Source organism: Parambassis ranga, chromosome 16 (genome assembly GCF_900634625.1).
Source record: "Parambassis ranga chromosome 16, fParRan2.1, whole genome shotgun sequence".
NCBI lineage: Eukaryota > Metazoa > Chordata > Actinopteri > Ambassidae > Parambassis > Parambassis ranga.
This window is the reverse complement of record NC_041036.1, coordinates 15,157,165-15,182,008: the sequence shown is the minus strand read 5'-3', so window position 1 is coordinate 15,182,008 and position 24,844 is coordinate 15,157,165. Positions and strand designations below refer to the sequence as shown.

The 24,844-nt window shown below is 43.1% G+C and overlaps 7 protein-coding genes and 1 long non-coding RNA gene across 9 annotated transcripts; 5 read left to right on the top strand and 3 right to left on the bottom strand.

Annotated features, from left to right (window-relative positions):
• Positions 1 to 438: 438 nt before the first annotated feature.
• LOC114448389 (tripartite motif-containing protein 46-like) lies at positions 439 to 1,602 on the bottom strand. The gene is made up of 4 exons (XM_028425306.1): positions 1,553 to 1,602; positions 1,197 to 1,518; positions 1,040 to 1,107; positions 439 to 865 (listed from the first exon to the last, which is right to left on the bottom strand). The coding sequence occupies exons 1-4, from the start codon at positions 1,600 to 1,602 to the stop codon at positions 439 to 441; spliced, it is 867 nt and encodes a 288-aa protein (XP_028281107.1).
• Positions 1,549 to 6,041, bottom strand: trim46a (tripartite motif containing 46a). Its single transcript, XM_028425830.1, has 10 exons — positions 5,866 to 6,041; positions 4,955 to 5,213; positions 4,327 to 4,477; positions 3,536 to 3,734; positions 3,314 to 3,460; positions 3,148 to 3,243; positions 2,601 to 2,854; positions 2,393 to 2,514; positions 1,988 to 2,317; positions 1,549 to 1,792 (listed from the first exon to the last, which is right to left on the bottom strand). Exons 1-10 carry the CDS (start codon positions 5,923 to 5,925, stop codon positions 1,611 to 1,613), a joined length of 1,800 nt encoding a protein of 599 aa, XP_028281631.1. The 5' UTR covers positions 5,926 to 6,041; the 3' UTR covers positions 1,549 to 1,610.
• A 506-nt stretch (positions 6,042 to 6,547) lies between these two features.
• LOC114448477 (transmembrane protein 107-like) lies at positions 6,548 to 8,517 on the top strand. 2 transcript variants are annotated; one of them, XM_028425437.1, is made up of 5 exons: positions 6,548 to 7,021; positions 7,182 to 7,249; positions 7,328 to 7,428; positions 7,956 to 8,052; positions 8,244 to 8,517. In XM_028425437.1, exons 1-5 carry the CDS (start codon positions 6,935 to 6,937, stop codon positions 8,311 to 8,313), a joined length of 423 nt encoding a protein of 140 aa, XP_028281238.1. In that variant the 5' UTR covers positions 6,548 to 6,934; the 3' UTR covers positions 8,314 to 8,517. The 2 variants fall into 2 exon arrangements, with proteins under 2 accessions (XP_028281238.1, XP_028281237.1); XM_028425436.1 differs by lacking the exon at positions 7,956 to 8,052 and adding an exon at positions 7,796 to 7,892.
• Positions 8,518 to 9,092: 575 nt separating this feature from the next.
• krtcap2 (keratinocyte associated protein 2) lies at positions 9,093 to 10,812 on the top strand. The gene is made up of 5 exons (XM_028425439.1): positions 9,093 to 9,234; positions 9,737 to 9,891; positions 10,008 to 10,071; positions 10,241 to 10,307; positions 10,398 to 10,812. The coding sequence occupies exons 1-5, from the start codon at positions 9,231 to 9,233 to the stop codon at positions 10,516 to 10,518; spliced, it is 411 nt and encodes a 136-aa protein (XP_028281240.1). The 5' UTR covers positions 9,093 to 9,230; the 3' UTR covers positions 10,519 to 10,812.
• Positions 10,813 to 11,499: 687 nt separating this feature from the next.
• On the top strand, positions 11,500 to 13,032 carry s100a10b (S100 calcium binding protein A10b). Its single transcript, XM_028425598.1, has 3 exons — positions 11,500 to 11,626; positions 12,519 to 12,673; positions 12,771 to 13,032. Exons 2-3 carry the CDS (start codon positions 12,536 to 12,538, stop codon positions 12,921 to 12,923), a joined length of 291 nt encoding a protein of 96 aa, XP_028281399.1. The 5' UTR covers positions 11,500 to 11,626; positions 12,519 to 12,535; the 3' UTR covers positions 12,924 to 13,032.
• A 2,791-nt stretch (positions 13,033 to 15,823) lies between these two features.
• On the top strand, positions 15,824 to 16,647 carry s100w (S100 calcium binding protein W). Its single transcript, XM_028426056.1, has 3 exons — positions 15,824 to 15,930; positions 16,099 to 16,247; positions 16,323 to 16,647. Exons 2-3 carry the CDS (start codon positions 16,107 to 16,109, stop codon positions 16,509 to 16,511), a joined length of 330 nt encoding a protein of 109 aa, XP_028281857.1. The 5' UTR covers positions 15,824 to 15,930; positions 16,099 to 16,106; the 3' UTR covers positions 16,512 to 16,647.
• Positions 16,648 to 20,563: 3,916 nt separating this feature from the next.
• LOC114448754 (nucleoporin GLE1-like) lies at positions 20,564 to 24,290 on the top strand. The gene is made up of 15 exons (XM_028425898.1): positions 20,564 to 20,662; positions 20,914 to 21,153; positions 21,236 to 21,394; positions 21,480 to 21,619; positions 21,703 to 21,763; positions 21,888 to 22,151; positions 22,228 to 22,450; positions 22,561 to 22,673; positions 22,770 to 22,982; positions 23,105 to 23,295; positions 23,376 to 23,505; positions 23,590 to 23,694; positions 23,779 to 23,861; positions 23,948 to 24,011; positions 24,150 to 24,290. Exons 1-15 carry the CDS (start codon positions 20,564 to 20,566, stop codon positions 24,216 to 24,218), a joined length of 2,154 nt encoding a protein of 717 aa, XP_028281699.1. The 3' UTR covers positions 24,219 to 24,290.
• LOC114448755 (uncharacterized) lies at positions 22,238 to 24,290 on the bottom strand. The gene is made up of 3 exons (XR_003671922.1): positions 23,389 to 24,290; positions 23,135 to 23,276; positions 22,238 to 22,988 (listed from the first exon to the last, which is right to left on the bottom strand). It is a non-coding gene; the product is annotated as an uncharacterized LOC114448755 (long non-coding RNA).
• Positions 24,291 to 24,844: the final 554 nt, after the last annotated feature.

Genomic DNA, 24,844 nt, shown 5'->3' with positions numbered 1-24,844 from the left:
TGTCCAATTCTGGGACGAAGTAAGACAAGTGTAAAGGGAGAGCAGATTTTTTTTTATGTTGCAAACGGATTTTTAACCTGCTGTGAAGGTGTGTGAGTCACCCTGTCAGCAGAATTCTGCATAGTCTAAAATCAGCCACAATGTCCATACAGTAGGAGCAATGCAAAGATAAGGAGAAAAAAAGCAGGGAAATTGTTTAAAACCAAGCCAAACAAGATAGTTTTTAGGCAAATGCAAAAGAACATTTGATATTTAGAGTCAAAACTGAAAGGAGCTATAACCAGTTCACTCAAGAATCAAAGTTTGACTAAGAAATTAATGTTCAGCTCACATTAAATGGTAACTCACCACAAAAAAGTCACCATTAACTCTACACACAGACAGACTTTGATCCCTGAGTGAACTGTGCTCATAAATCCCTTATTTACTCCTGTTTGTTCATATCTGGATGGTCACCCTTCGTGGTGGCGGCTCCTCAATGCTCCGATTGGCCACGAGGTCCTGCAGCTGCAGGGCTCCGCCGCCGATGAAGCAAAATGCTGGACACACTGGAGCAGAACAATCCACATGTCCCTCCCAGAGGATGCGCAAAGAGTGGGCATCATAGAAGGTGACTCGTCCTTTGTCGCAGTCCAGACACACTCCTAGTCGGGGTGGAAGAGGAGCCGTGTGAGCGTGAGGAAGGTTACTGTGGGCGCTGCTGTGAGAGTGCAATCCACCCTGGCTCTGGCTGTCGCCCTGGCTCTGGGTGTGACCATGTACTTGAGGAAGCAGGATCTTGCCCATGCCCATGGTGAGGAAACAGAAAGGAGGGGAGTCTTGGCCGTCCTCTGCACCACTGTCATGGCCGCTGTCTGGGTCGCAGCTAGGAGGAGGCAGAACAAAAACTTAAGCTGAACAAATAACAAACTAAACAGTCTCTTCACTACTCTCAGCCATGTTACAAGCAGCAGAAGGCAATATTATGTCTGTGTTTTAGGCTGTTCTGCTGCCACCAAGAGGTCAAAAAGGACAGTGAGCATGATAAGGATGAAGTTACCGGGGGCTGGCCATGTCCTGAGGGAGATGGAACCACTCTTGTAACTTTGCCTCCTGCCCAACTCCTACCTGCATACAAACATGGACAAACAAAGCTTTTATTTAGCATGTGAGAGGCTGATTCCAAGTAGATAAACTATTAATAAATCCTTTCTCACCTTTACCAGGTAGGAACCAGGTTCCACAGTGCATGCCCAGTAATGTCTGCCATGAGTGACGGCCAAGTCTGCCACCAGCAGGTCAGAAGTCAAGTGACAAGAAGTGAGCGCACGGTCGGCAGCCTGCAGGAGGGAGAGCCCAGGCACACTGCGAGCATAGGTTTGGCCTCGACCCAACGCCAAGCGGTCAGCATGCAGACCCCAGCGAGAGTCCAGAGAGAAGCTCAAGACTGGGGGAAGAGGAAAAGGTGAGGCAAACCCAGAAAGAAAGGAGGACAAAGGGAGAGAGAGGGAGATAAGAGCAAGGGTTAAATCCTGACGGCTGGACACAGTGAGACTACAGAAAGCCTGAACACATGAGGAGAGTTTGAGGACGTAAAGTGGAAGTGGTTTCACTAGGAGACATTTACTATATCACTCTGATTTTTGAAGGGGTGAGTTTGTACACAGACAGACAATGGACAAAATGCACAAACAATAAAGATTTTTAGAAAGTGCAGAAAAACAGACCTGAAGCAACAAAGACAGAAGCAGAAATAGTATGACTGGGATGACGCTGGAATGCAGAGCAAAAAATGGAGGGCTTTGTGTAGAAACTAAAAAAAGTGGGAGTGGAGGAAGTCAAGAGATGGAGAAAAAAAAATATCAAGATTAGTCAAACTCTTAAAAATAACATACTTAAAACACTATTTCAATTTAATCTTTAAAATCCATAAATCCATTGGAACTGAAGAAGAAATGAGAGCACTGAATGTAAACATGGAACAAGTAATAATGTATATGTGTCCTACCAGGCGCAGGTGGGGTGTGCAGGTAAACCTCTTCACTGTACTCTCCAAACCCAGCCTTGTTGCAGCCTCTCACCCTAAGCACGTACACACTGTCCATCTGCAGCCGATCAATCACCGCACTGGTTCCTTTCACCTCATCTAAGCGCTGCCATACCATTGAAGCGTTCGGGGATCTGGTACCACCCCACATGGCTGCAGCTCCTCCTGCTCGTCGCTGGTATTCCACAGAAAAGTACCAAGCCTGGGCTGAATCCTGAGGGAGGCGCCAGCACAGGAACAGCTGGTCATAAGCTAGTGTCTTCTGAGTGTCGATGACTGGAGCCACAGGGGCTGTGGAGGAGGAGGAAATATGCAGATTACAGAGGCGATTTGATAAAATATGTGTTTCAGACAAAGACAGCCCACCTTGTATGAACTCCAAGCTGTTGATGAGCTTGACCTCTTTGGATGCATCCAGGTGAAAGCTTCTGAAACAGGGATCAGCGGCAAAAGAGAAACACTGGAGATTTTCAATAGCCTTCACCAGCCTGGAGGGAGAGAGACACAGAAAAATGAAAAGAAAGCAAAAGGACTGAAGTATTACATGAGAAACGAAGTCTAGAGCATGTGTTACCTGTTGTGTGTTATTCTAGCAGCCTGTACAAAGCAGGGCGGATCCGTCTCTTTGAGCAGCTCCTGAGTGTAGGCCATCAGACCCGCGTGCTCCAGCAGGCCTTGCCTTTCAAAGACCTGCACGGACAGGGCTTCCTCCCTCCTGTTGCGGGATCCTTCCAGAGCCAAGGTCAACGTCCCCTGACGCTCAGCTACAGCTGCCCCCAGCTCTCGGATGCAGTGATTCAGCTGCTTCAGAGCTACTCCACTGTTAGCCTGCAGAAGGACAAAGGGAAAAAGATGAAGAAAAACTGGAGACACTGCTGCTTCAGAGGGAAAAAATGACAGTGGCCTAGCTAGAAGCGTGCCGTTGCACTGTTGCCCTTAGCCTCTAGAGAGTCCCTTTAGTTGCAGTAATTACAGTGAGAGTTCCACTAAACTGTCAATTTCAGAAATTCTTTCTGTGGGAAAAAGTGGATTCAATTTTAGCGACTGTGTGGGATGATCAGTAGATCCTCTTAGAAGATATGGTGAGGTATGTGGTGCAAAACTAAGAAAGGTTTGTCCACCTCCATCTGTTTGATGGCAGCTTCCAGCTGAGTGATCTGACTCTCTATCAGCTCCTGGTTGGACAGGATGAAGTTGGCTTCCTTGGTGATCTTGTCCTGTAAATCCATACAGAATGTCATCAATGCAAGGTCACAAACATACATACAGTTTAACACCCTATCCCACCTTGAGGGCCTGGTAGGCCTGTGCTATAGGTAGAACCTTGTGTCCATGGTGGACACGACGGAGTTTACAAAGCGGGCACAGCAAGCTCTGGCAGTTACGGCAGTACCACTGCAGTCTCTCCTGCTCATGCTCCGTGCATGTTAAGACCTGGAAAACAAAGGGAGGATTGAAGCCCTATAGGAGTGTAGCTACTGTATGTGCAAGACACAAAGACAAACACACCTTTGGCCTGAAGTTGTTTGTGGGTAGAATGTGTTCATGCTGAGCTCGAGGGGTTCCCCATGGGTGGTAGAGTTTGAAACACTCATTGCAGAAGTTAGACTTGCAGTCAGCACAGCCCTTTGTTGCCTCCAGAGCCTGAGGAGGTTTACAGAAGCCACACATGATGGCTACGCTGCCCAGACTTATAGTGTGCCTGTACCTAAAGGACACACATGGACACAAGGAGATAAGGGCAGGGTGAGCACAATTTGGCAGCTGCACAGAGAGAAAAGGAAAATGTAGAAAAAGTGAGGACTGAGCTCATCTTAGTGTGTCCTGCTCCCTTTTTCAGTAGTTAGGAGTCCAACAATTTAACAGCCTGACCTGGATACATCACCAGCTGCTGCCTTAATAGTGCATCCTGCGCAGTAAAACATGCACCGTCACACTTTCTTGACCAACATGACCACTACCTTGGGAGGAAGCAGCTGCACTCATCAAACTGCTGCGTGTGAAACTGCCTACCCCCATAACCCTCACTCATTTTCAAGAGCAGCTCCATTCACTTTGATCCTCTTTGCTTAAGAAACAGGGTAGTGGTGTTTAGATTGGATTATGTTATTCCAATCTTGTCCACAAACCTACAAATAAAACCTACAAATGAGCGTAGTATAGTTACCATACGTTACACTGCAGTTTTTAAGCTGCAAACGTCTCTTAACAGCCTCTCCTAGCTCTGCATTCCTTGCCTTTCTTCATTTTTAAAACTGTTATTAAAAGTAACACAGCACATTTATCATGTTCATGCTTACCTCTCCACAATGCGCTCCAGAGTGAGGTTACGGAGACACTCTGTCAGGCCCCTCTCTCCGAGCTCCACATCCTGCTGACAGGAAGGACATGGGAACAGCATGGGGGGAGGGGCCGCGTCCTTCCGCCTTCGCCCTGGGTACGTCCCACACACTGTGAGAGGGATACAGGTGTATATGAGACGTAGAGAAGAAAAGGTGAGTCTAGAATAGATGATCTACTGCACATGGGGTCATGGAGAAAAGGCCAAAAGCAGAGCTCTTGCCTGTCTTCGCATAATGATAAATAAGGGTTAGTTCATGGTGGATAAAACTGTCTTTGCTTACACATACACTCTGAAAAGACACCTGCTCCACAGATGCTTGCTGCCTCCTCTTTGCTCTACATGCAGTTAAATAAGTCATGAGATTAATGCATATAGGTCTTGACGCTCAGCGGGATACTGACGTATCAGCTGAGTCATCTATGACAAAGCGGACTGTGACATCATACCACAGCATCATCTCTGCATCTTTAGGTCATTATATTACTCTTTGATCACTTGGATGCTGACATCATTCAATTGTTCAGGGACACTGTGAAATAAAATTCCCCAAGCACACACTCTTAAACACAAACCATTTACTTCACCTGTCCTGAGGACTCGGTCCAGGCGGTCAGGTGTCCTGGGCACTGGTCTGCGTGTCTGTCGTGGGGACCGTGTGTTGGGCGTGGAGGCTGGGGAGTTGGGCTCAGGAGGGAGGTCTGGGGGAGGATAGCCTCTTTGTACCAATACGTCAGCCGCACACAGCAGACACACACTGTGCTGGCACGGCAGGAGGATGGGCTGCTTCACCATCTCATCACACACCGGGCAGTGCAGCTCCCGTTCCATACTCTTCATGTTGGACTGGAGATGAGCAGAAATGGAAAAGTAAAGTTTAGATAAAGGCTGAGTCACCAGAATACATAAGCAGGCCAAATGTATATGACATGCGTAGGTGTTGAGAAGGGCAGATGATCACTGGTTGCGTAGGTTGGTGTGGTATACAGAGGAAGGAGGGTGTTAGCATCTAGCTTCAAAAATAGTTAGACGAGCTCTAGCACAGGATACTGGTTCAAACCTGTGAAATAAATATAGCCCTGGATTGTTTCTGCAGGCCTCGGCTTTACAGCCCCTTTCTAATGCTGCAACCACTAAGCTCAGCATCCCGTTTCTATGACAACGTGTATCATCCCAGCCTTCTCATCCTGTTCGGCAAGAAGCATTTTAAGCTACTATAAACCGATATGTTTCATCATCAAACATCAAACTGTTTTTCCGTGGCCTTGTTTTTTGTATGCTTCAACCCACAGTGGCAGATCTGACCATCTCTCTTTGATTTAACAAAAAAAATCATCTGAGGGAATACCCTGCATGATCCGTGCTTTCACAGAGACTGAATTGCTGCATCTATCTGATTCTGACTGCATTTTAAATGAACAGAAGGAAGGCAAACGACGTATCTCTGGAGAAGAACACACATGGTTAAAATGGCTAATAAAACGAGCGTCATACTCACACTAATGCGAACCAGCGCGTCCATGATGGAGGTGAACGTGTGTAACTCCGCTTCTGCCATGCTAACGATAGCTTCTCTATTGATGCAATAACAGTCTCTTTTTCTTGTGCACAGTGCTCGTGCAGGATGTCGTCACAATGTAGGCTATAAGGCAAGCTGGGGCCTGAAGTGATGGAGCGTCACCGCACAAATCGCGGTGGGTTAGGTATGCTGTTGCACACACGCTGATTCTGTGCTGCCTGAGTCAAAGCAACGGTGGATGTGAGGGAGAGGATGGGAGGGGAGGGGAGGAGAGTGGAGGGGGGTTGGCAGTGTCTGATCCAGCAACCACTATAGCAGCCGCATTGCTCAAAAAAATGTTGTATAAATGGAGCTTGGTAGTTTAATGTTAGATAAACTGTTATTTTATTTTATCTATGAATATTTACAATATCATATCTAATCACATGAAATAAACTAACCTTGTTTTTGATAGCATTTTTTTTATGCTGCTTAGTTTTTGTTTTGTGTTTTTTTAACCACGTCTTTGCTTTTCGGGGATAGATAGTCCGTTAAATGTTCCATTTGCAAATTTGTTTGTGGCCTAGTTTTGCATGTTCCCAGTAGATGGCAGTATTTCATAAAAAAAAATTGGTGCCCGGAACCATTGAATGTTGGTTGTTCTGCCGGTCAGTAATACTGGATGCACCCAGTCGGAGGTTGTTGTAGCAACCGTCTTTAGCGTTTTAATCGGTTTAATCGGACCCGTGAACGTAGCTACTGTATTCGTGGATAGAAAATTATCGTTGCCGCTAATTAAAGTAGGGTTATGTAAGTATTTAAACAGTTTATCGTCTGTTTGGCAAATTAACCTCGAGTTTGCCGTTGTTTCTGTTGGACTCGGATATCTGGCTCAGTTATCTGACTGTAGCCTGATGCTGCTTAGCATTTCGCGGTGTCTTAACTTTGCCTCTTTAATCACAGTTGAATTGCAATAAAACATGGAATTGTGATAGCATTTTTCCTTCCTACGTCTCTTTTTTTTGAATTGTTGTCTATCTGGCTCGAAGTAAACACTTCCAGCCTTAGTATGTCGGCTGTCCGCAGCCTCGTCCCTGCACGGTTTCTCACTATCATAGCTCACCTTGTCATCGTTATCACGATCTTTTGGTCGAGGGTAAGTCAATAACTCAAATATATTAGCTCTTGTGATGAGCTACTGATTGTTCATATGTTCATATGTGTCTTTAAGAGCTGAGGTGATTGTACCTACTTTACTCCTGTTTGTTTATGTCTTATAAAAAGTAGCATCCTCATCTGGAGCGTTTGTTTTACAGGAAAATAATGTCAAGGCTTGTTTGCCTTTGGATTTCACACAAGAACAGTATGAGAACGAAGACAGAAAGTAAGTAACCCACTGATAAACACATTTGACACGTGCCAACATGCACACCCACTTATGTTTGTCTCTTTTTTCCACCAGGTTGGTGGTGGCATTGGCTGTCACCCTCGGTCTGTTTGCCATAGAGCTGGCTGGCTTCTTCTCAGGGGTGTCCATGTTCAACTGCAGCCAGGGTCTTCTGTGTATCCTTTGCACTGGTGCTGTATTTTTGTGTTGATGGTAATCAATCAAATGTGCCAGATTGGTGTTTTAATGTATGAAGATATCTAGAATTATTATCTCAGTCATACGTTATAAACGATGAAGATGTAGCTGAGATGTTAATATGGGCCTCCAGTTCAGAATAAACCATAAGGCATATTAGAGTAGCAGCACATATATCTGGCTCAAAGAGTAGGACGTGGGGATTAATGCCAGTTTAGACTTTAGTCTCAAATTAAGCCGTGCTTCACAAGCCCTCTATATATAGCAAAGTGAAAGTCATTTTAGTCATCAGTTACAATTCCATGACTACAAACCCTGTTATATTTGACTCTTCACCTACAATAGCAACAGGAGCCCATGCCAGTGCCTCAGTGGCTCTACTTTTCTTTCTGTTTGAACAGTGGGAGTGTGACATCTATTGGTGGATCCTTGCCATTTGCAGGTTAGTATGTGTTGGTATACTCAGTGCTTTTCCAGAGGTGTTTTTCCCTGACAAATATTTCAGCGTTGGCTGTCCACTGCAGTGCGTCTGTTTCCTTGTCTTTCTTTGTGTTTGAGAAGTGGGAATGCTGGACATATTGGGTTATTTTTGCCACCTGCAGGTTGGTGTTTTAGATTAAAAAAAATGAAGATACATTTTTATTTATTCCCACATGGAAATGTACTTGTTACAGCACCTCAGAAAGAACAACAAAGTAACATTACATATAATATACACACATATCACATATGCAGTGGCGCTGTCCCCAATGATTTTCTCTCTCTCTCGCTCTCTCTCTGTCTTCATATCTAGTGTGCTGCCTGCTTTTGTGGAGATTCTTCTGTTTATGGCAGTTTTCTGTCTGAAGAAGAAACCCCTCTAAAGACAATCCTGATGTAAAGTGTGGATGCAAATTAGTGTAGATATGGATCTGCTAACAGGCATCTGGGATTCATTGGAGCTGTAAAACTGTGACCAACATGTGGATGCATTGCTTCAACATCACCAGAGGAATATAAAGCAATATATATATATATATATATATATATATATATATATATATATATATATATATATTTCAAATAAAATAGATGCAGAACTGTATATGGTGTTATGGTTATTTTTAACCTATGTGACTCATGTTTAGGCACAGAAATGTCCCCTGAGGCTTTCTTGTAACTTAATGTATTTGTGTAACCTCTCCTGTCATCCAGGTTTTCAGATTCTTATTTTGACCAGCCATGGTTAAGCCCATGCACAAAGTTGGAATTGTATCATATTCTTCTAAGGGACAAAATTCTGAAATATTAATGGTCATTGTAAGAGGATGGGTTTTGTGCATAAATAGTTATTCTAATTTCAATAATTAATAAGTAAATCCGTGCGACAACCAAACATTTACTATAAGTCTATGGGATGTTCTCCTAAACCTAAACCTGTCTACAATAAAGTAACAAGGATGAACCCATTTATCTGATAAATGATGATATGGCTTACTTAGTTTTAAGTGGTATTGTGACATTTGTTGATATTTTGAGATAAACTTACTTCTACTAAGAATGTTGATATAACTGAATACCGGTCTGGCCATGAATACACTTGGTATATAATAGTGTTGTGTGTAGTGGCTCAGACATGGCCGTCTGCCTGGTTATGGCTCCGCCCACTGGTCCGTCCTGACATTTGAACCGGGTAAAGAGGTTTTTGGGTCCTAGAGCCGAGGCAGCCAACGCTGGCTCAACGAAGTCATCTCTAAATCAAGCGTGTTTCTTTACGAGGACTCTAAAGAAACGTCACATTATGGGTATGGATTGCATTATTAATTTATGTCGAGATACGCATACAGAAAATGTTTGTAGATGTTTTAATATTGACAGATAATAGCGCGCAGTTCTGCACTTACGCTAGGTAGCTAGCTACCATTTAGAAGTATAAAGTATGCTAACTTAGCTGATACCAACCCGTTGCTTGCAGCAGTCTTTTTGTGAAACACCTATAAAACATACATATTTGACGGCGTGTGCAAAGCCGTGTGTTAGCTGGGACTTGGTGTTAACGTGAGTTATTTAACTGGACGTTAACTTGTTAGCTATGTGTCGGAAGCGTTTGCTTGTGCGAACACTGACGTGGCGTAAAGCGAGAATAGGAGAGCTGTCTCATTCAAATGACAGCTGAGATTTAAACGTTTTGTTGTGGATTTTCTCAGTTTTGTCCTACATTCAGCACCTGTCAGTTGTTAGATATTCATACTAGTCCACTAATGAAATGAAATGAAACCATTTCTTCATCTATGTGTGTGTTTGTAGCCGTCAACACAGGCACGTCCCTGGTGCTGTCTGGTCTGCTGTCAGTCCTGGTGTTTGCTGGCATGCAGATGTTCAGTAAACAGCTGGGATCCACTGAGTGGCTCACCATCCTGGGAGGATTCCTGGGCTCAGTCCTCTTCGTCTGCTCCCTCACTGTATCCTTTTGAACTGCTTTAAGTTATGTTGTAACTGATTACACTACACAATGATTTTGTAGTTTCTGCAGTGTTTTAATAGAGCAAGAAGAATTCCACCTTAACTATATTTCCAGGCATTTAATAATCTGGAAAATCTCATTTTTGGGAAAGGGTTCCAAGCCAAGATATTCCCAGAGAGTAAGTCATTACAGCACTTTTTGTGTAGTCATGTAGTGCAGCTAAATATCTCTGCCCTGATTTGTTTAGGGAAGTGTCAGCTCACTCTAAAACATCAGCACCATTCTTTAATACACAGTTGTTCATCCATTGTTTTTAAAGTAAATAAATTATTACTATCATCCTCCAGTTTTGCTGTGCCTGGGTTTGTCACTGTTTGCCTCTGGTCTGGTGCACCGTGTCTGCGTCACTACATGGTAAGCGTCACACATAAATGCCTACTTCACATGCTTACTACACACATTTTATAAATTTTTTTTTAAAATCCAACTTTTTTCCCCTTCCAGCTTGATATTCTCTCTCTTCGCCCTGTACTACATCAACAAAGTGTCTGCTGCCCTCTACCAAGCAGCTGTTCCAGCAGTCACACCAGCCAAAGCTGCCAGCAAGGGCAAAAGGAAAAACTAATGAATTAATGTCATCATACTAGAGTCCTGTTAGCAAGTCAGTTCTATCAGCCCGGTGAGCTGAGGTGAGCTGACGGTCACAGCTGTGGCATATTTTTGTCATGGTAACTTCTTAAATCCCTCCATTGTTATTTTCTGATATTTTTGTTTGGTTTGGGTATTCATTGATCATGTGATCATGTCACAGTTGAATGAAATTATGTTTTTACAGGGATCTTGAATTTAAATCATGAAAACTGTTTCTGAATGATGTAAGGCCCTAAAATAAATAACTACATTCCTTTGATATGATGAACATTTTCTTCAGTGCTTGTTTAAATTACAGAGAGCTTCACACTGTCACATTATTTGTGTAACTATCAACATGTCAAGTTGCCTTTTTGTTAAAATCATTTTGTAATTAAACTTTAAGAAAAGTCTCTAAATGTCTTTGTGCTCATCTGTTAATGTGCGAACAGTTTAGGATAGAGTCAATCCAGATGATAAAGGCCAGAGGGGCACAGCAGCCATTGAGACTTATTTTTATAGTGTGATGTGATGCTGTTATTTTACAGAATCTACTGCTGCAGGAATGTGGGTGAGACTAAGTTAAAGGTAAGATACATCCTGACCACATTGTAAAGGCCTGTGTTTCAGGTGGAAAAGCTCTTGACAGCTGCATCATCCTGGTGTGGCTGTAAACATCTATCTATTGCAAACACATGTGAGATTATCTGCCCGCTCAGGCCTCCAATGGACTTATTGACAGAAGAGCTTAGCTCATCTGTTGTAGAATTATTGTTTAAAGGCCCAGATTCGGCCGTGCTCAGCAGATCCAGTGTGTGTTAGGCTTATGTTTTGAGAAACATGGATTCTGCTTAGAATTCCGAGAAAAGACTCATCTACGGTGTGAGCAGTGTTACATTTTAAAGATTTGTGTCTCGTGGGAAACCCTGGGCATGGTTATCCATTCTTTGGCGTTATTTCCTCCCTTTCTCCCTCACTGTATCCCTCCCTCTCCCACCCAAACATCTGGGCGTTGCCAGATGAGTATAAAAAGCTGGCTAAAGTTTCAGCCCCTACACTCCTAACTCAAGCTCAGCCTTCAGCTTCTTCCTCCTCCTGACCTGGTACGTCTATTCTGCTTTGGTCATTTATTTATTTAGCTTAACGCGTGCAAACATTTTAGTATCTGCACGTCTCTCTTAAACTTGAGCAGAGCGTGGCGCTGACGCTCTTTGCGCATGACGCACGATTTTCCGACTCTTAAATAACAGCGGCTGCTCCTGTGATTTTATTATCTTTATGTCTTTCGTGTCTAATGTCCGTGTGTGCTTCGTTTTTTCTGAGACGCAAGCACACAAAGTTAAAGGGAGAATGAGAAAAGAGAAGGAAATAAGGATTTGAGTTCATGTGCCAGAGGATGATGTGGATCCAAAGAATTTGCTAGGAGCGCCAGTAAAACCAACACCCACATCCTCACTGAACGGTCTGTTAGCTCTGGATCAAGTACAGCAGCAGTGGAGGAAGTACTCAGATCTTATACTCAAGTAAAAGTAACAGTGCACTCTGCAGTAGAGCCAGGTTCCATACAAAAGTGTAAAATGATTTTATTAACAATATGACAAATGAATTTGTCCATCAGCTCTGAAGAGGCAAAGCTGCTCTTCTTGACTTATATTGGAATTAATTTGTTTATTACATTTTGTATTATTAATGCACATACATACATGTAGCTAAGTTGCTTCGAATCAGGCCACAGAGTTGAGTTGAGTGATTATTTTAGATCAAATATGTTCGACTAACATATACTGGAGTCAAAGCAAAGTAGTGTATTTACGACACTGATGGACTGTAGCTGCTATGTGCTTCTATTTAATGATAAACATCTTTGCAAAAATCTAACTCAATAAGCTCAGATCTGAATCCCTAATATTTATCACTGTTGTTGTATTAAACTGTATGTACTGTAACATGCTCCTCCAACACTGATGTTATTCTACTTTTTTCTTCTTCTTTTAGAAATAACCTTTGCTACCATGACTGAGTTGGAGAAATCCATGGAGTCTCTGATCATGGTGTTCCACCGCTACGCCAAAGAAGGCAAAGAACGAAAGTTTTTAACCAAGAAGGAGCTGAAGAAACTCCTGGAGAGTGAGCTGCCCAACTTTCTGAAAGTAAGAATGTTCTGTCCTCTGTGTAGATCCATATAGAATGTGTCACTCCCGCTTGAAGTTCGCACCCTGATCTTGTTTCTTATTGTTTCCATGCCAGAAAAACCCAGATGCTGTGGACAAAGTCATGAAAGATTTGGACCAGAACAAAGATGATGAGTTGGACTTTGAAGAGTTTGTACCGTTCGTTGCCGGCCTCGCAATCACCTGTGAGAAGTGTGCCGCCAAGCACGACAAGAAGGACAGGAAGTGAAAGGCTGGTATGAAGGAAATAAAGTGTGATGGTGATGTTGTTTTTCCATAAAATTAAAGAATTCAGCAGCACAAATGTGTGTAAAGTAAAGTAAAAACCTTTGACAAGACTTCACTTCTGTTGGTGTGATTACTTGTGATTTTTAGTCCTCATTACACATCAAATTCTTTCAGCACTGTTCTGCCAATGGCAAAGAAACACATCTGAAAGTACCCAGAACACTGATGAGTTCACATCTGATCCAGATCATTTCCCTCATAAATCCTCCAGCAGATCAACAGCAAGTACACTGTTCAATATTTGGAATGTGCTGGTATCAGATGTGTGTGACTCCAGGCAGCAGCACACATAAGGAGGCTTAAAAGATGAGGTGGATGTTCTCATGGCCTTCCTCCAGTTCAGACATCAAACTGTTTGCTCCCATGTGTTTTCAGCGCAGCGTCTGTGTGGACTCATCATAAAAAAATCCACAGTGGAAGAAAATAGAGATGCTTTGCAGACAGGCTGTTAAAGTGCTGCTATAAAGATGTGGCACACTGCACACAGTGGCTCGTAGATGTTATCACACACAATCCTTTCATTGATACAGTATCTTTACAAGCAGCCAGCTAGGAAGGCAAACAGAGTTCAATGACCCTTGTGTGTGATGTAGTAACACAAACTGCTATTCAGGCACCCAGACTTTTAATGTAAAGAGACTCAGACAACTTTATTGATCCCAAAAAACTCAATTCATTTGCTACCTATGACAATAATAAGTTAAAAATTACACAACCGTAGTTATAATCACACAAAACCACAAAGTTGAACCTGTGTTTAGTATGGACTTTTACAAACACCCACTGAACCAGTTGGTGAGAAAATGTAAAATCAGCATGACAAGCTGGTCAGGAAGATTAAAAGGAGAGGCAAGTCTCTCAGGTGAGATGCCCATTAGGGTTGTTCCTTTCAGAAGTCTTAGAATTGTAATTTACACAACACGAAAGCATCTGAAGGCAAAATCTTACATTTCTTTCAATTGTAAATTATTTTTTTCTGGTAACATTGTGCTTTGGCCACTAGGTGGTGCTACAATATCTAGTGTAAAATTCAGGTACCAGTGTGGGTGTCACAGAAGAGAGCATGATTCCCAATAATGAATTCATTTAGTAGGATGTGTTTTCTACACATGCATAAAAAGAGCTGTATTATAGAGTTAGAGCACCATTCAAGGGGGGCGGGACACTGACACAGTTACTGAGACAGTTCACTGTCATCTTACACCAGAATTATCTTTCTTATTTGCATGGCTAATGTGTGCACAGTATGATTACCATGAATGATATGTTGTTCTCCTCTCCTCCTCATCCTCTTTTGAATTAAAAGTTGACGCACCTCTCTTATGTCAAATAAATTCTTTATTATGTTGCTATGTGATTGGTGGCCTTTGTGCTATTTAAAGACATAATCAGTCTGTCTAGCTCCAGTGAGAAGATCCTCCTCCTCCTCCTCCGCCTCAGCCTCTCTGCAGATGAACTCTGCAAGGGAGACAGTTGGACTCTTGACCAGCTCCCTGACCAGGGCCCATCCAGGATGCTCAATTATTCAGTGTGGCCAGTCAGCAAACTGTAGGAAGAGACCTGGTGGTCCCATTTCACAATTATTAAGGCCACTGTGCTTATAGGCGAACATTCATTAGAATGGGCCTTCACAATGCAAGGTCTGTAGAGTTCATACTTCATGGCTTGTTTTTTTGTTGTTTTACCAAACCTAGTATTGTTCAATTCAAGATCTTAGTTTCAGAAATGTAAGAATGTATAAGATAAAGTGTGCCAATGGTCAATTGTTTGAATGAAACCAGCAACATCACAAAATGTCACTTTTATGTTTTGTTCAGACAGAAAATGATGTTAATTCAGAGGTATTTATAGTAACATTTCTTACCGCACACACAAAGTCTCCAGCAGTGAAACTGTAGTGCATATCCCAACCAACACCGTGAGGAAAGATCAACTTTTTGTAATTAACACCACACGATACTTCGTCTCTATTTCCTCTCCCTCCCCTAGAAGTGGAATCTGATCGTATTCAATAAGTGAAAGTAATATGGCCTAAGCGAAGAGAGTGAACTGACCTATAAAAGAGAACTTGGCAGGGGGCAAAAGAGAGAGAGAGAGAGGAAAATGCTGCCTTTTTGCTGCCTTGGAATGGAATTGGAACATGTGTTATATAAGAGTGGGACAGGATGAACTCAACTGACTTGTTGCAAAATCCAACATGTTCATACAAATATATTTAAAATACAATGGACTGTTTTCAGCCTCATTTAAATACTTTTAACGGCTCCACCAAGTTTACCTGAGATTATGTAAGACACACTAAGACACCTTAGATAAAGTGTGTGTGTGTGTGTGTGTGTGTCAGCTATCTTATGAGGGCATTCTTAACATAGTTCAAATACACTTTTCCTTTCCCCTTACAGTAACCCTAAGCATCATAACTATGCTCCTAAACATTGCCTTAACTTCATTCTAACACACATGCACACACACACACACACACACACACACAGAGTAACTCTCTGACATATTTTTTCCACTGAGCTGCTTTTAGTGAATAAAAGTTCCCCTGCCTCAGATGTTTTGCTGCCTCTGTAACAAAATTGTCCACACTCCAATAACGCACACACATACAAGTCTGCAAGTCTGCATGCAGGGAACATCGTCCATTGTGAAACTTTTTAAAGATTTGTTTTGGATATTGTCCTATTTGCATTGTCATGTTTGTGTAGTTTACAACTGTTTAAAAATACTGTGAGACAGGACAAGTAGAACTGAAGTGGGTGGAGCACATTTCATGGGCATGAATCACTGCTTGTGTGTGTATGTGGGTGTGTGTGTGTGTGTGTGTGTGTGTGTGTCTAGTCTTTAAGAGGAGGCTTTCTCCTCAGTCTGGCAACAGTCTCGCCTGGGACTGAGCTTGTGACAAAGACGTCATCTGTCCCCACCTGGTGAACAGGAGCTCTGAGGTGAGTACTGATGGAGAGCAGTTATGGCAGCATTTAATTCAGATACCGGGCATATCATGGCTCAGTGAAGTAATGCGATGGAAGAAACTGCCAGTTTTATTACTTACAAATATGATTGGTGCTCATCCTGCGGCTGATTCACACCCAATAACAATATATTTGTTCCAGATACAACCATGGCACGCCTGGATCAGGTCATCACGAACATCGTGGATGTGTTTCTGGAGTATTCTGAAGACGAAGGAAAGAAACGGCAGTTAAACAAGGAAGAGCTCAAGAAGGTGTTGGAGCAGGAAATTCAAAGCCCTGAGTTAAAAGTAAGTTTATATGAGCATGCTGATGTTTTTTCTGTGTGAGTTTGATGCTGTAAACTCTCAATGTGTATCCTCCAGGGTCACATTAACGCAGATGACATTGAGGAGGCCATGGAAATGATGGACAAAAACCACGATGGTGAAGTCAACTTCCGCGAGTTTTGCCGGTGTGTGTCTGTCCTTGCTAAATGTTACTACCACAAGAAGACAGGCAAGGGGTGCAAGAAAGGCAAAGGGAAAGAAGCAGAGTGTGCATCAGAGGACTGAAGGAACCCTTAAAGCTCTATATATTAGTAAAAGGTAATAATGTTATTAGGACATATTTGCTGTGTTTTTATCCTGCATGCAGAGATCTTTACCTCTGTCTAAACTGCCTGAAAACAAATAAAAGCTTAAGAATGGCTGTGGGCTTCATCATCTGTTTAAGGCAATCACTGCATGTGTACTAACACCAGGTGTCTGGTGTCATGTCAGGAAGTTCATCAAACATTCAACAGACATCACTGGCTGCAGTATCACCTTCCTCGGTGGAGATGTTGGCCGTATTGTTTCCACTCTTATTAACGGAAAGTTTGCAGCAGACTGATATCAAATCATTGTGCCATTAATATCGTTGTTTTTGTCTGTCATCCTAACCCAAACCTCTCAAAGCACTCACATGAAACCAGAAGCAACAAGACACTGCAAGCAATTGTATAAAACTCGATCTTAGGAAATGGTTTAAATGAAATGCATGATTCTGTGAGCCTCATGTCAAGCAGGTTGTTCCAAAGCTTTAAGCCTCAACTTTGGCTGAAGGGCCTCATCTGAAGAGCTGTATGAAGAAGCTCATCTGAGCTGCTGCAGGGTGAAGAGTTCTGTGATGTAGCATGTTGTAACTGCCAGATTGCCAAAAAATGGGTAAAGAGATGGAGGAGCACAAGTGGAGCTGAGGTTTCCTCATGACGATACGGAGACAGCTAGTGCTGCTTGAAAGTTAGCGAACCCCGCAGAATGTTCTATACTACCGCAAAAATATGACCCAAAACATAAGCCAGTTCAAACAAATGAAACAGAAAAATCTTCTCTTTGTCATTTATTTACTCAGGAAAATGATCCAATATTACATGTATTTAAGAGGAAAAATATATATATTTGAAAGGCAAGTCCGTTGTTACACTTCCCAGGAGTGCTCTACCAACAAAAACGTGTCATATAACAGGCCAAAAGGTCACAAAGGAACCCGGGGTAACCTCTAAGCAGCTAAAGACCTCTCTCACATTGGTTAATGTTGCTGCCCGTCATAAGCAGATGACTCATTAAAAGGAAAATTACCAGCCCAGAGAATAAGTGATTTGGAGTCTTTCATTTATGTTCCATGTTGACTGTATGCAGATGTTACTACTACTATGTCTGCAGTCCCTCTTCTGCCTGCTAGGTGGAGCAAGCCTACCATGGATCTCAATAAGATACGAGCATATTCCAGCACACCTTGCCACACAAACATATGCCACCCCCCTTTTCTTGTAATTTAAATGCTGCAGTGTTTCCATAGAGACGACAGCTTGATACAGAATACATAACATTCATTCTTATTATCGGTTTAATTGTTAGTAGGAACCCAAATGACTTGACCTTTAATAGCTGCTCTTACACACTGACACAACCAACACACCAACACAAATACATACGAGACCCAACAAAGAAGAGCAAAGTGGCACATAATTTAAGTAAATGTAATATTAGGTTATATAGACTAATAAACAAATGTTAGAAAAGTAAGCAAAAGCTGGATCCATACTCCGCGAGACAAAGACATGTTTCCCCCCTGCAGACGTTACGCCCACAAAATGACGTCATTTTTGTCTCTGACCGCCCGCTGATCCGCACTCTTGTGCACAGGGTCCGGGCCGAGGCTGTGCGGCAACCATGCTGTGATTGGTCGGAATTTATTGTGGGCGTGATGAAAGTGGAGAAGCGCAAGAGCCTCTCCAGGTATATAGGTAGGTGTATAAACAGCACTGATTCAACAGATTTAGATAAGACCATACTGGTTTTGCATGATGAGCAATAAAAGAAAGAAAGAAAGGCAAGTAAGGGTGATTTGTCACCAATAACTCCAGACAGCCATTCACACATACCAGATGGTGACTGTTATTACCATTCTATATACTCCTACATACCCGGGCATAATAGGCTCGTTAACAATGTCTGTATATCTTTGCTATTGTTACTTTTAATGTCGCATCTTCACAGCTCATCACCGGACAGTTTGAAGTATCGCAGGCACATTGGAACACAGTAGATGTGCAAATGTGGTCATAAAGGCACAAACACTGAATCTTTGCTATTGTTACTTTTAATGTCGCATTTTCACAACTCATCGCCAGACATCTCACGCTGTTGCAGGCACCCTCTCTGTGTAATGCCCTCTTGCCATGGCACAAGTCCTTGTGGTGTGTTAAAAAACTCAGTAAAGTCTTTCCTTATAGTTTAGTGGGCGGGCCGTATGAGGAGCTTTCAGTTATTTCAGTGTTTTACTCTCCTGGCTTATTTGCATCTGTTTATGTTAATAAGATATACACCTGCTAGAATGTAATGTAAAGTATGAATACCAAAACCGGGTATGAAAGTTGCTGCAAGTTAAACTCTTGGACATGACATAACCTGGATAAATGAGAGCATCCACAGACATAAAAAAGCCAACTTCATTTTCCCTGTTGAATAATCTGTGTTGAAGTATGAAGTATGAAACAAAAAGAAATGAAACTTTAGATACCGCACAGTGTTTTACTTCTGTTTGCTTAAAAACAGATAAGCACAGGTTTGTTTGTGCAACTTGTGTTATGTAAGAGCTGTCTGTATACAGCAGAAAGCATCCAGTGGCAGTATCTCTGTAAAATCAAGCCTCAGGGTAAAAGGAAGATAAAAAAGTTTATCATTTTTTCTTTAGAAAATGATCATAGCACGTCACAACGGACTTCAGAAATATGAACAGTAGAAGTGTGTCTTCCCCTTGCTTTCAATGTTCGTGTCATGTCATGTCTGCCAGTATGATGGATTGTTTTTTGTAAAGATAAAGTACAGTGGAATGGCTCAAACAAGGTAGTTCATGTTCTTTCTTTGTATTTCCAGGTGTGAAATTGACTGCTAGTATATCATTAAGGACCAACAGATCAGCGTGTCAAAAATAATGCATATAAATGTGTGAAAGCATAGCACCAGAGTCAGTGTGACTCCTGGGTTCTCTTTGGGCAGCACAGCTTTATGTTCCGTAGTAGTGAATTAGTGTTAAAATAATAATGTTTAAGTACAACTACTTGTATTAATCTGTTGTGGAACACATTTTTAAATAACCCCTTCTAAATCCAACAGACACTGAGACATGGCTATGACCATTACTCCATATTTTGACCTACTCCCTGCAGGCTGCCATTTGTTTCCCAACAATAGGCTCCACCTGGCAGTCTTCAACAAAAAGAACTCCACCTGCTAAAGGCACACTCACCAGGGTATTAATACACACAGCTGTATACATTAGTTTGTTCAATAATGTGTACATAAGTCAACATTGAGTTGTCTTTATTTAAATAGTGACAAATGGAACTGGGCTGCTGCCCTTTGTTTATGTGTTGTAACCATGCTAGAAAAATCCACTATAAAGTTTTCATTCCCTACCCAGGCCTAGTCTTGATGCCTCAACATGAAGAGTGAAAAGAGAAAAATATAAGAATAAAATAAAGCAATGACACAAAGACGTGAACGCCAGCCTTTAGAGCAATATCAATCAGCCTCTGCCATTCACATATTATCAGATGACATAAAATAAACACATTTTTCAAAACTGTTTTATGTCACATTTAGATTTAACCCTTTTACACCACCCTCAATAGTTGACAAACGCCTGTCAAAGGCATACCCAAATTAAACTACAAGCTGTTTGTGAGCCCTTAGGAGTATGTGCAAAAGCTTGGTCTCATTGTGAAGGTAACACTCTGAAATTTTTATTTTAGCTGTGTGATTTACTGCAATTGCAAATGGTTAACAGTGAGAGAAGTCTAAACACAGAGAAATAAAAAAAACCAACTAACATGACCAACTAATGACGAACGGTGTAAAAACCGTACGAGGTATTTTAAGAAAGACGCTTCTCTGTCTTCTTGGGTTGCCATGGTAACGCGTTGTTTAAAGCACTCGCGCGATTCAACTGCTTCTGACGTATCAAAGGACGCGTTGAAGCAGTGTTTCCAGACAAATGCTGAAAGTCAAAGCTTGTTTTGGAGTGTCTGCATCACTTGGGCCATCTCCACTGCTGTTATTGTAGTCTCGACTTTGTCAAGATGGCTTCCAAAAATCTACTAAGTGAAACTTTACAAGGTTTAAAAATGTCAAAAAAAGGAAAAATCAAGTTCGACCCGTACTGGGCGGAAAGAGGCGAGGTGAGTGTTTGTTAGCTAACATTAGCTAGCCAGCTAGTTTACCAGTATTTAGCGTGAAAATGCATTACATTTAACGCCCGTACATGTCAGAGGACACTAGCTACAATTCCTTAGCGGCATTTTAAGCAGTAGATGTGAAATATCGTTACACAATTAATTACCAGACCATTTGTGTATCGTGTCTTCTGTTTTATGAAGCCGTGTTGTGTGTTCAGGCACTCTGTGATTAACGCACTCCTGTGTTTTTGCAGCATATTTTAGAAGGATACAAAGGGGACCTCGGCTTGTCTCCTAACTGTGCGGGCGTAATGGACCGCCTCAGCTCGAGGCCCCTGAAGAAGTCCTCCTTTCTTTGCTCCAGCTCTGGAGGCTGCAGCCCTGACTCCTCTGCAGGATCCATTTCTGACATCAACACCATCAACACTACATTTTCTGCAGCCACACCTTTAAAGAACAAGCGGCGGCATCTGGCAAGTCCCCTTTCCTGCAAGGTAAATTCAGATTGGATGAGGTGGCACTCAGATTCACAATAAAAACACTTTTAATTAATTGTGTGCTGAATCTGTGTTTTAGGCTGTTAGTGATGAAATGAATAGTGAAACTCCAGAGGCTGATGTCAGCAAGGTTTCCAGTCCTGTGTCACTACCCGCCATTTCCCTGCTGTCATCCAAAGCCATGCAGACGGCTGGTTGTATTGACAGAATTGAGAAGAAACATCAGGAAAAGGCCAAGGTCGGGCTGTGCTCTGTTTCGACGCATTTGATTATTAAGGACTCTGTAGTTCTACCTGACTGATGTCTTAAATCTCTGGTCTTAGTCAGCGCTCAGACTGCGGCAGGAGAAGCTGGTGGTGGCGGTGGCTGACGCAGCATCAGAGCAGCTGAAACGCTTCGAGGAACTGATGGAGCTGAAGCAGAAGCAGGAAGACCAGAGTATGAGAGACATGAGGGACAGAGAGTAAGACACAACGAGGAGTAAAATTATTGTAACATTTCTGAAATGCTGTGTCATCAACTGCTTTTCCACTTCCTGCACTGTAGAACTAAAGAGAGCATGGTCCGCTATGAAAAGCTGAAGGAAGAGCAGCGACACCGAATGAAGGTATGATGATATGAAAAGATACTGTGAGCGAGAATGACACCTTTAAATTTGCAGAAAACTACATCATTTCAGGTCCTGCTGATTTAAACACTTGGACATTTCTCCTAATCTTTCTGTCAATCAGAATCTGAACCTGAGCCAAAAAGTTGCTGAGCCAGAGCAGCAGCAACTTTGGGAGGCGGAGCTTGAGAGGCAGACGCAAGTGGATGGCAGGGAAAGACTGCAAAACCTCCACACCATCCAGGTAGAAATCCTGCAGCTCAACCAGCTGCTGAGGCCATCCAGTCAGACAAAGACCGACCTCCCACCAACCAGCATCAGTTCCTACAGCACCCGTGGGAACCAGCTGTGCTCCCAGGTGTCAGTGGTGGTGAGAAAGACAGCCGAGGTCAGTTAAAACACTGCACATTCTGTAGGACACTTGTGGGAACATAGCGGAAAAACTCACCTCACTGTTTTTACAGGGACAGTTCCCCAGCGTGGAGGACATGACCATGGCTGAGCAAGCCCTCCACGAGATGAGGGCGCTGATCCAACTGATGCAGGAGGAGGTGGTCAAGGCTCATGAGTGGAAGAAGGAGGAGCAGGAGCAGGAAGAGAAGTGCAGGAAGATGGCAGCGCTGCAGGCACAACAGGACGTGCAGAAGAAGGCGGCGCAGTCAGCCCAACAGAAGGCGATGAAGAAAGGTGTGTGGCCACTGCAAGACCACTAAATGCTTGATGATTACATGTTTAGGGCAGAAAGTCTGTGCTGTTGGGCTGTTACCAGCTAAATGCTTAAAAGAATTATTGCACAGGGCTGCAGAACACTGCTGAAGACAGCACGCTCAAATGGTACAAGGAGCTGCAGCAGACGGCCGCTCAGTGTGCTCAGGCCATCGAACAACTCAGCACCACAAAGGATGCTCAGGTTGGACTTTTTTGAGCAATGTTTCCGATTTATTTATTTGTGGAGCACCAATCAACACCAGGTAGATTTCATGAGCCATACTTTTTTATGACTCAGACAAAGAAACTGAAGCAGGAGCTCCAGAAAGCAGCCACCATCCCTGTCAGTCAAATCTCCAGCAACTCGGGTTCTCAGCTTCGAGAAATCTTTGACAAGATCGACAAACTGCTGTCAGGAGGAGCAGTGGTGTCCGGTGGGAAGTCTGTCTCTGTCTCGCAGCATCCACAGGGTCTGGACTTTGTCAGCTACAAACTGGCTGAGAAGTTTGTGGTGAGTCTGCCGTCAAGATATGAAAATATGAGGAAATCAATTAACTCCAAATCAGAACTTTGAGATCTAACATTTTCAGGAGAGAAAGAGCCACATCTAAATAACTTCTTGTCCCCACACAGAAACAAGGAGAGGAGGAGGTGGCGTCTCACCACGAGGCCGCCTTCCCCATTGCTGTGGTGGCCTCTGGCATCTGGGAGCTGCACCCTCGGGTGGGAGACCTCATCCTCGCCTGCCTGCACAAGAAGTGCCCTTACGCTGTGCCGCACTATCCTCCAATGAAGGACGGCACGCCTGTGGAGGAGTATCAGAAGTGAGAGACTCAAAAAGGCATCACTGCTCACATAATGTCTGAACACAGAGTTCAGGTCCTGTCCCTCCCCCCTTCAACAGGATTCTCGGTTACCGTGTGGGCGAATCTGGAGTGGAAGACCAGGACAGTTTCCTGAAGAGGATGTCCGGGATGATCCGTCTCTACGCTGCCATCATCCAGATGAGGTGGCCCTACATCTCCAAACAGGGGGTAAGAATACGCCTCACTTCCTGTTCAGGGTCACATGGTGGGTTTGTAGAATATAACTCACACTCGCCACTTGTTGTGTTTCAGTCTCTTCCTCACGGTCTGAACCACGGCTGGCGCTGGCTGGCTCAGATGCTCAACATGGAGCCGCTGGCTGACATCACAGCAACACTGCTGCTGGATTTTCTAGAAGTGAGTTCTGATGGTTGTTCCAGAGTCATCTGGAGGATCAGAGGAGCTCTGTGAGTTGTTGATCATTTTGTGGGTCTCTTTCAGGTTTGTGGAAATGCTCTGATGAAGCAGTACCAGGGTCAGTTCTTTAAACTCATGCTCTACCTGAAAGAGGAATACTTACCCAGGTACACGCTGGCTTCACATTCAAAATGTTTTATGAGCAGATGTCATCACGTCTGATGGCTCAAATGTGCGTTTGTGTTGTCTCCAGAATCGAAGCGGTGACAAGCAGCGGACAGATGGGCTCGGTCAGCAGACTGCAGGAGTTTCTAGAGGTTTGTTACCGTTGGATCGGACATGAGATTACACTGATTTATGCATTGAGCTTATCTGCACGGCCATGATATGATGTCTGTCAGATAGTTACACATTTTGATAGATAAAAGCTACATCAGTCTGCCTCTCGCACACAGACGGCACTGCAGAACCAACAGATCAGCCCACCAAAAGGCCAGCTCAGCTCCCGCTTCTGGAGAACGTGACAGAGCTGTGGAGTGTAGCGGAGAAACTTCAGTACCTGCCAGAAAACGTGGAGCTGCTGGACTTTTTTTATTCACACATCAAAGAGCTCATCTCTTGATGATTGTGTTTTACATATTTATATATATATATATTTATACATTATATTTATATTCATGATTTCTGGATCCACCAAGAAAACAGATTTGTGCTTTGATAGGCTGTTAAAGCTAATTTACTGTAAATAATTAAATTGTTTTGTTCTAAAACTGTGAGTGTTTCTTGCAGCAGAGCACAGTTGTGTTGTTGGACAAACAGGTTGTAAAATGAATTGTGCAAAAATCTAAACTACAAACCACAACCAGCTGTTTACTGTGTTCGGTTGTTGTACTCTGACATGTCCCATTCCCTCAGCAACTCCCACAGACTCCAGCCTCAGCATCAGAGTGCCCTTCCTGGACCCAAACATGTCTCAATGCATGCAGTTTCCATGCCTCCATGCAGCAGCCAGCCCTGCAGGTGCTGCCCCCCTTCAGTCCCTTCAACAACCCACCAACATCACAGTCACATGGACTCCAACTATAGCACCTACCCTCCTCATATGTTCCCATCCAACATGCCCCACCAGCACAGCCTCTCCAACCCTTAC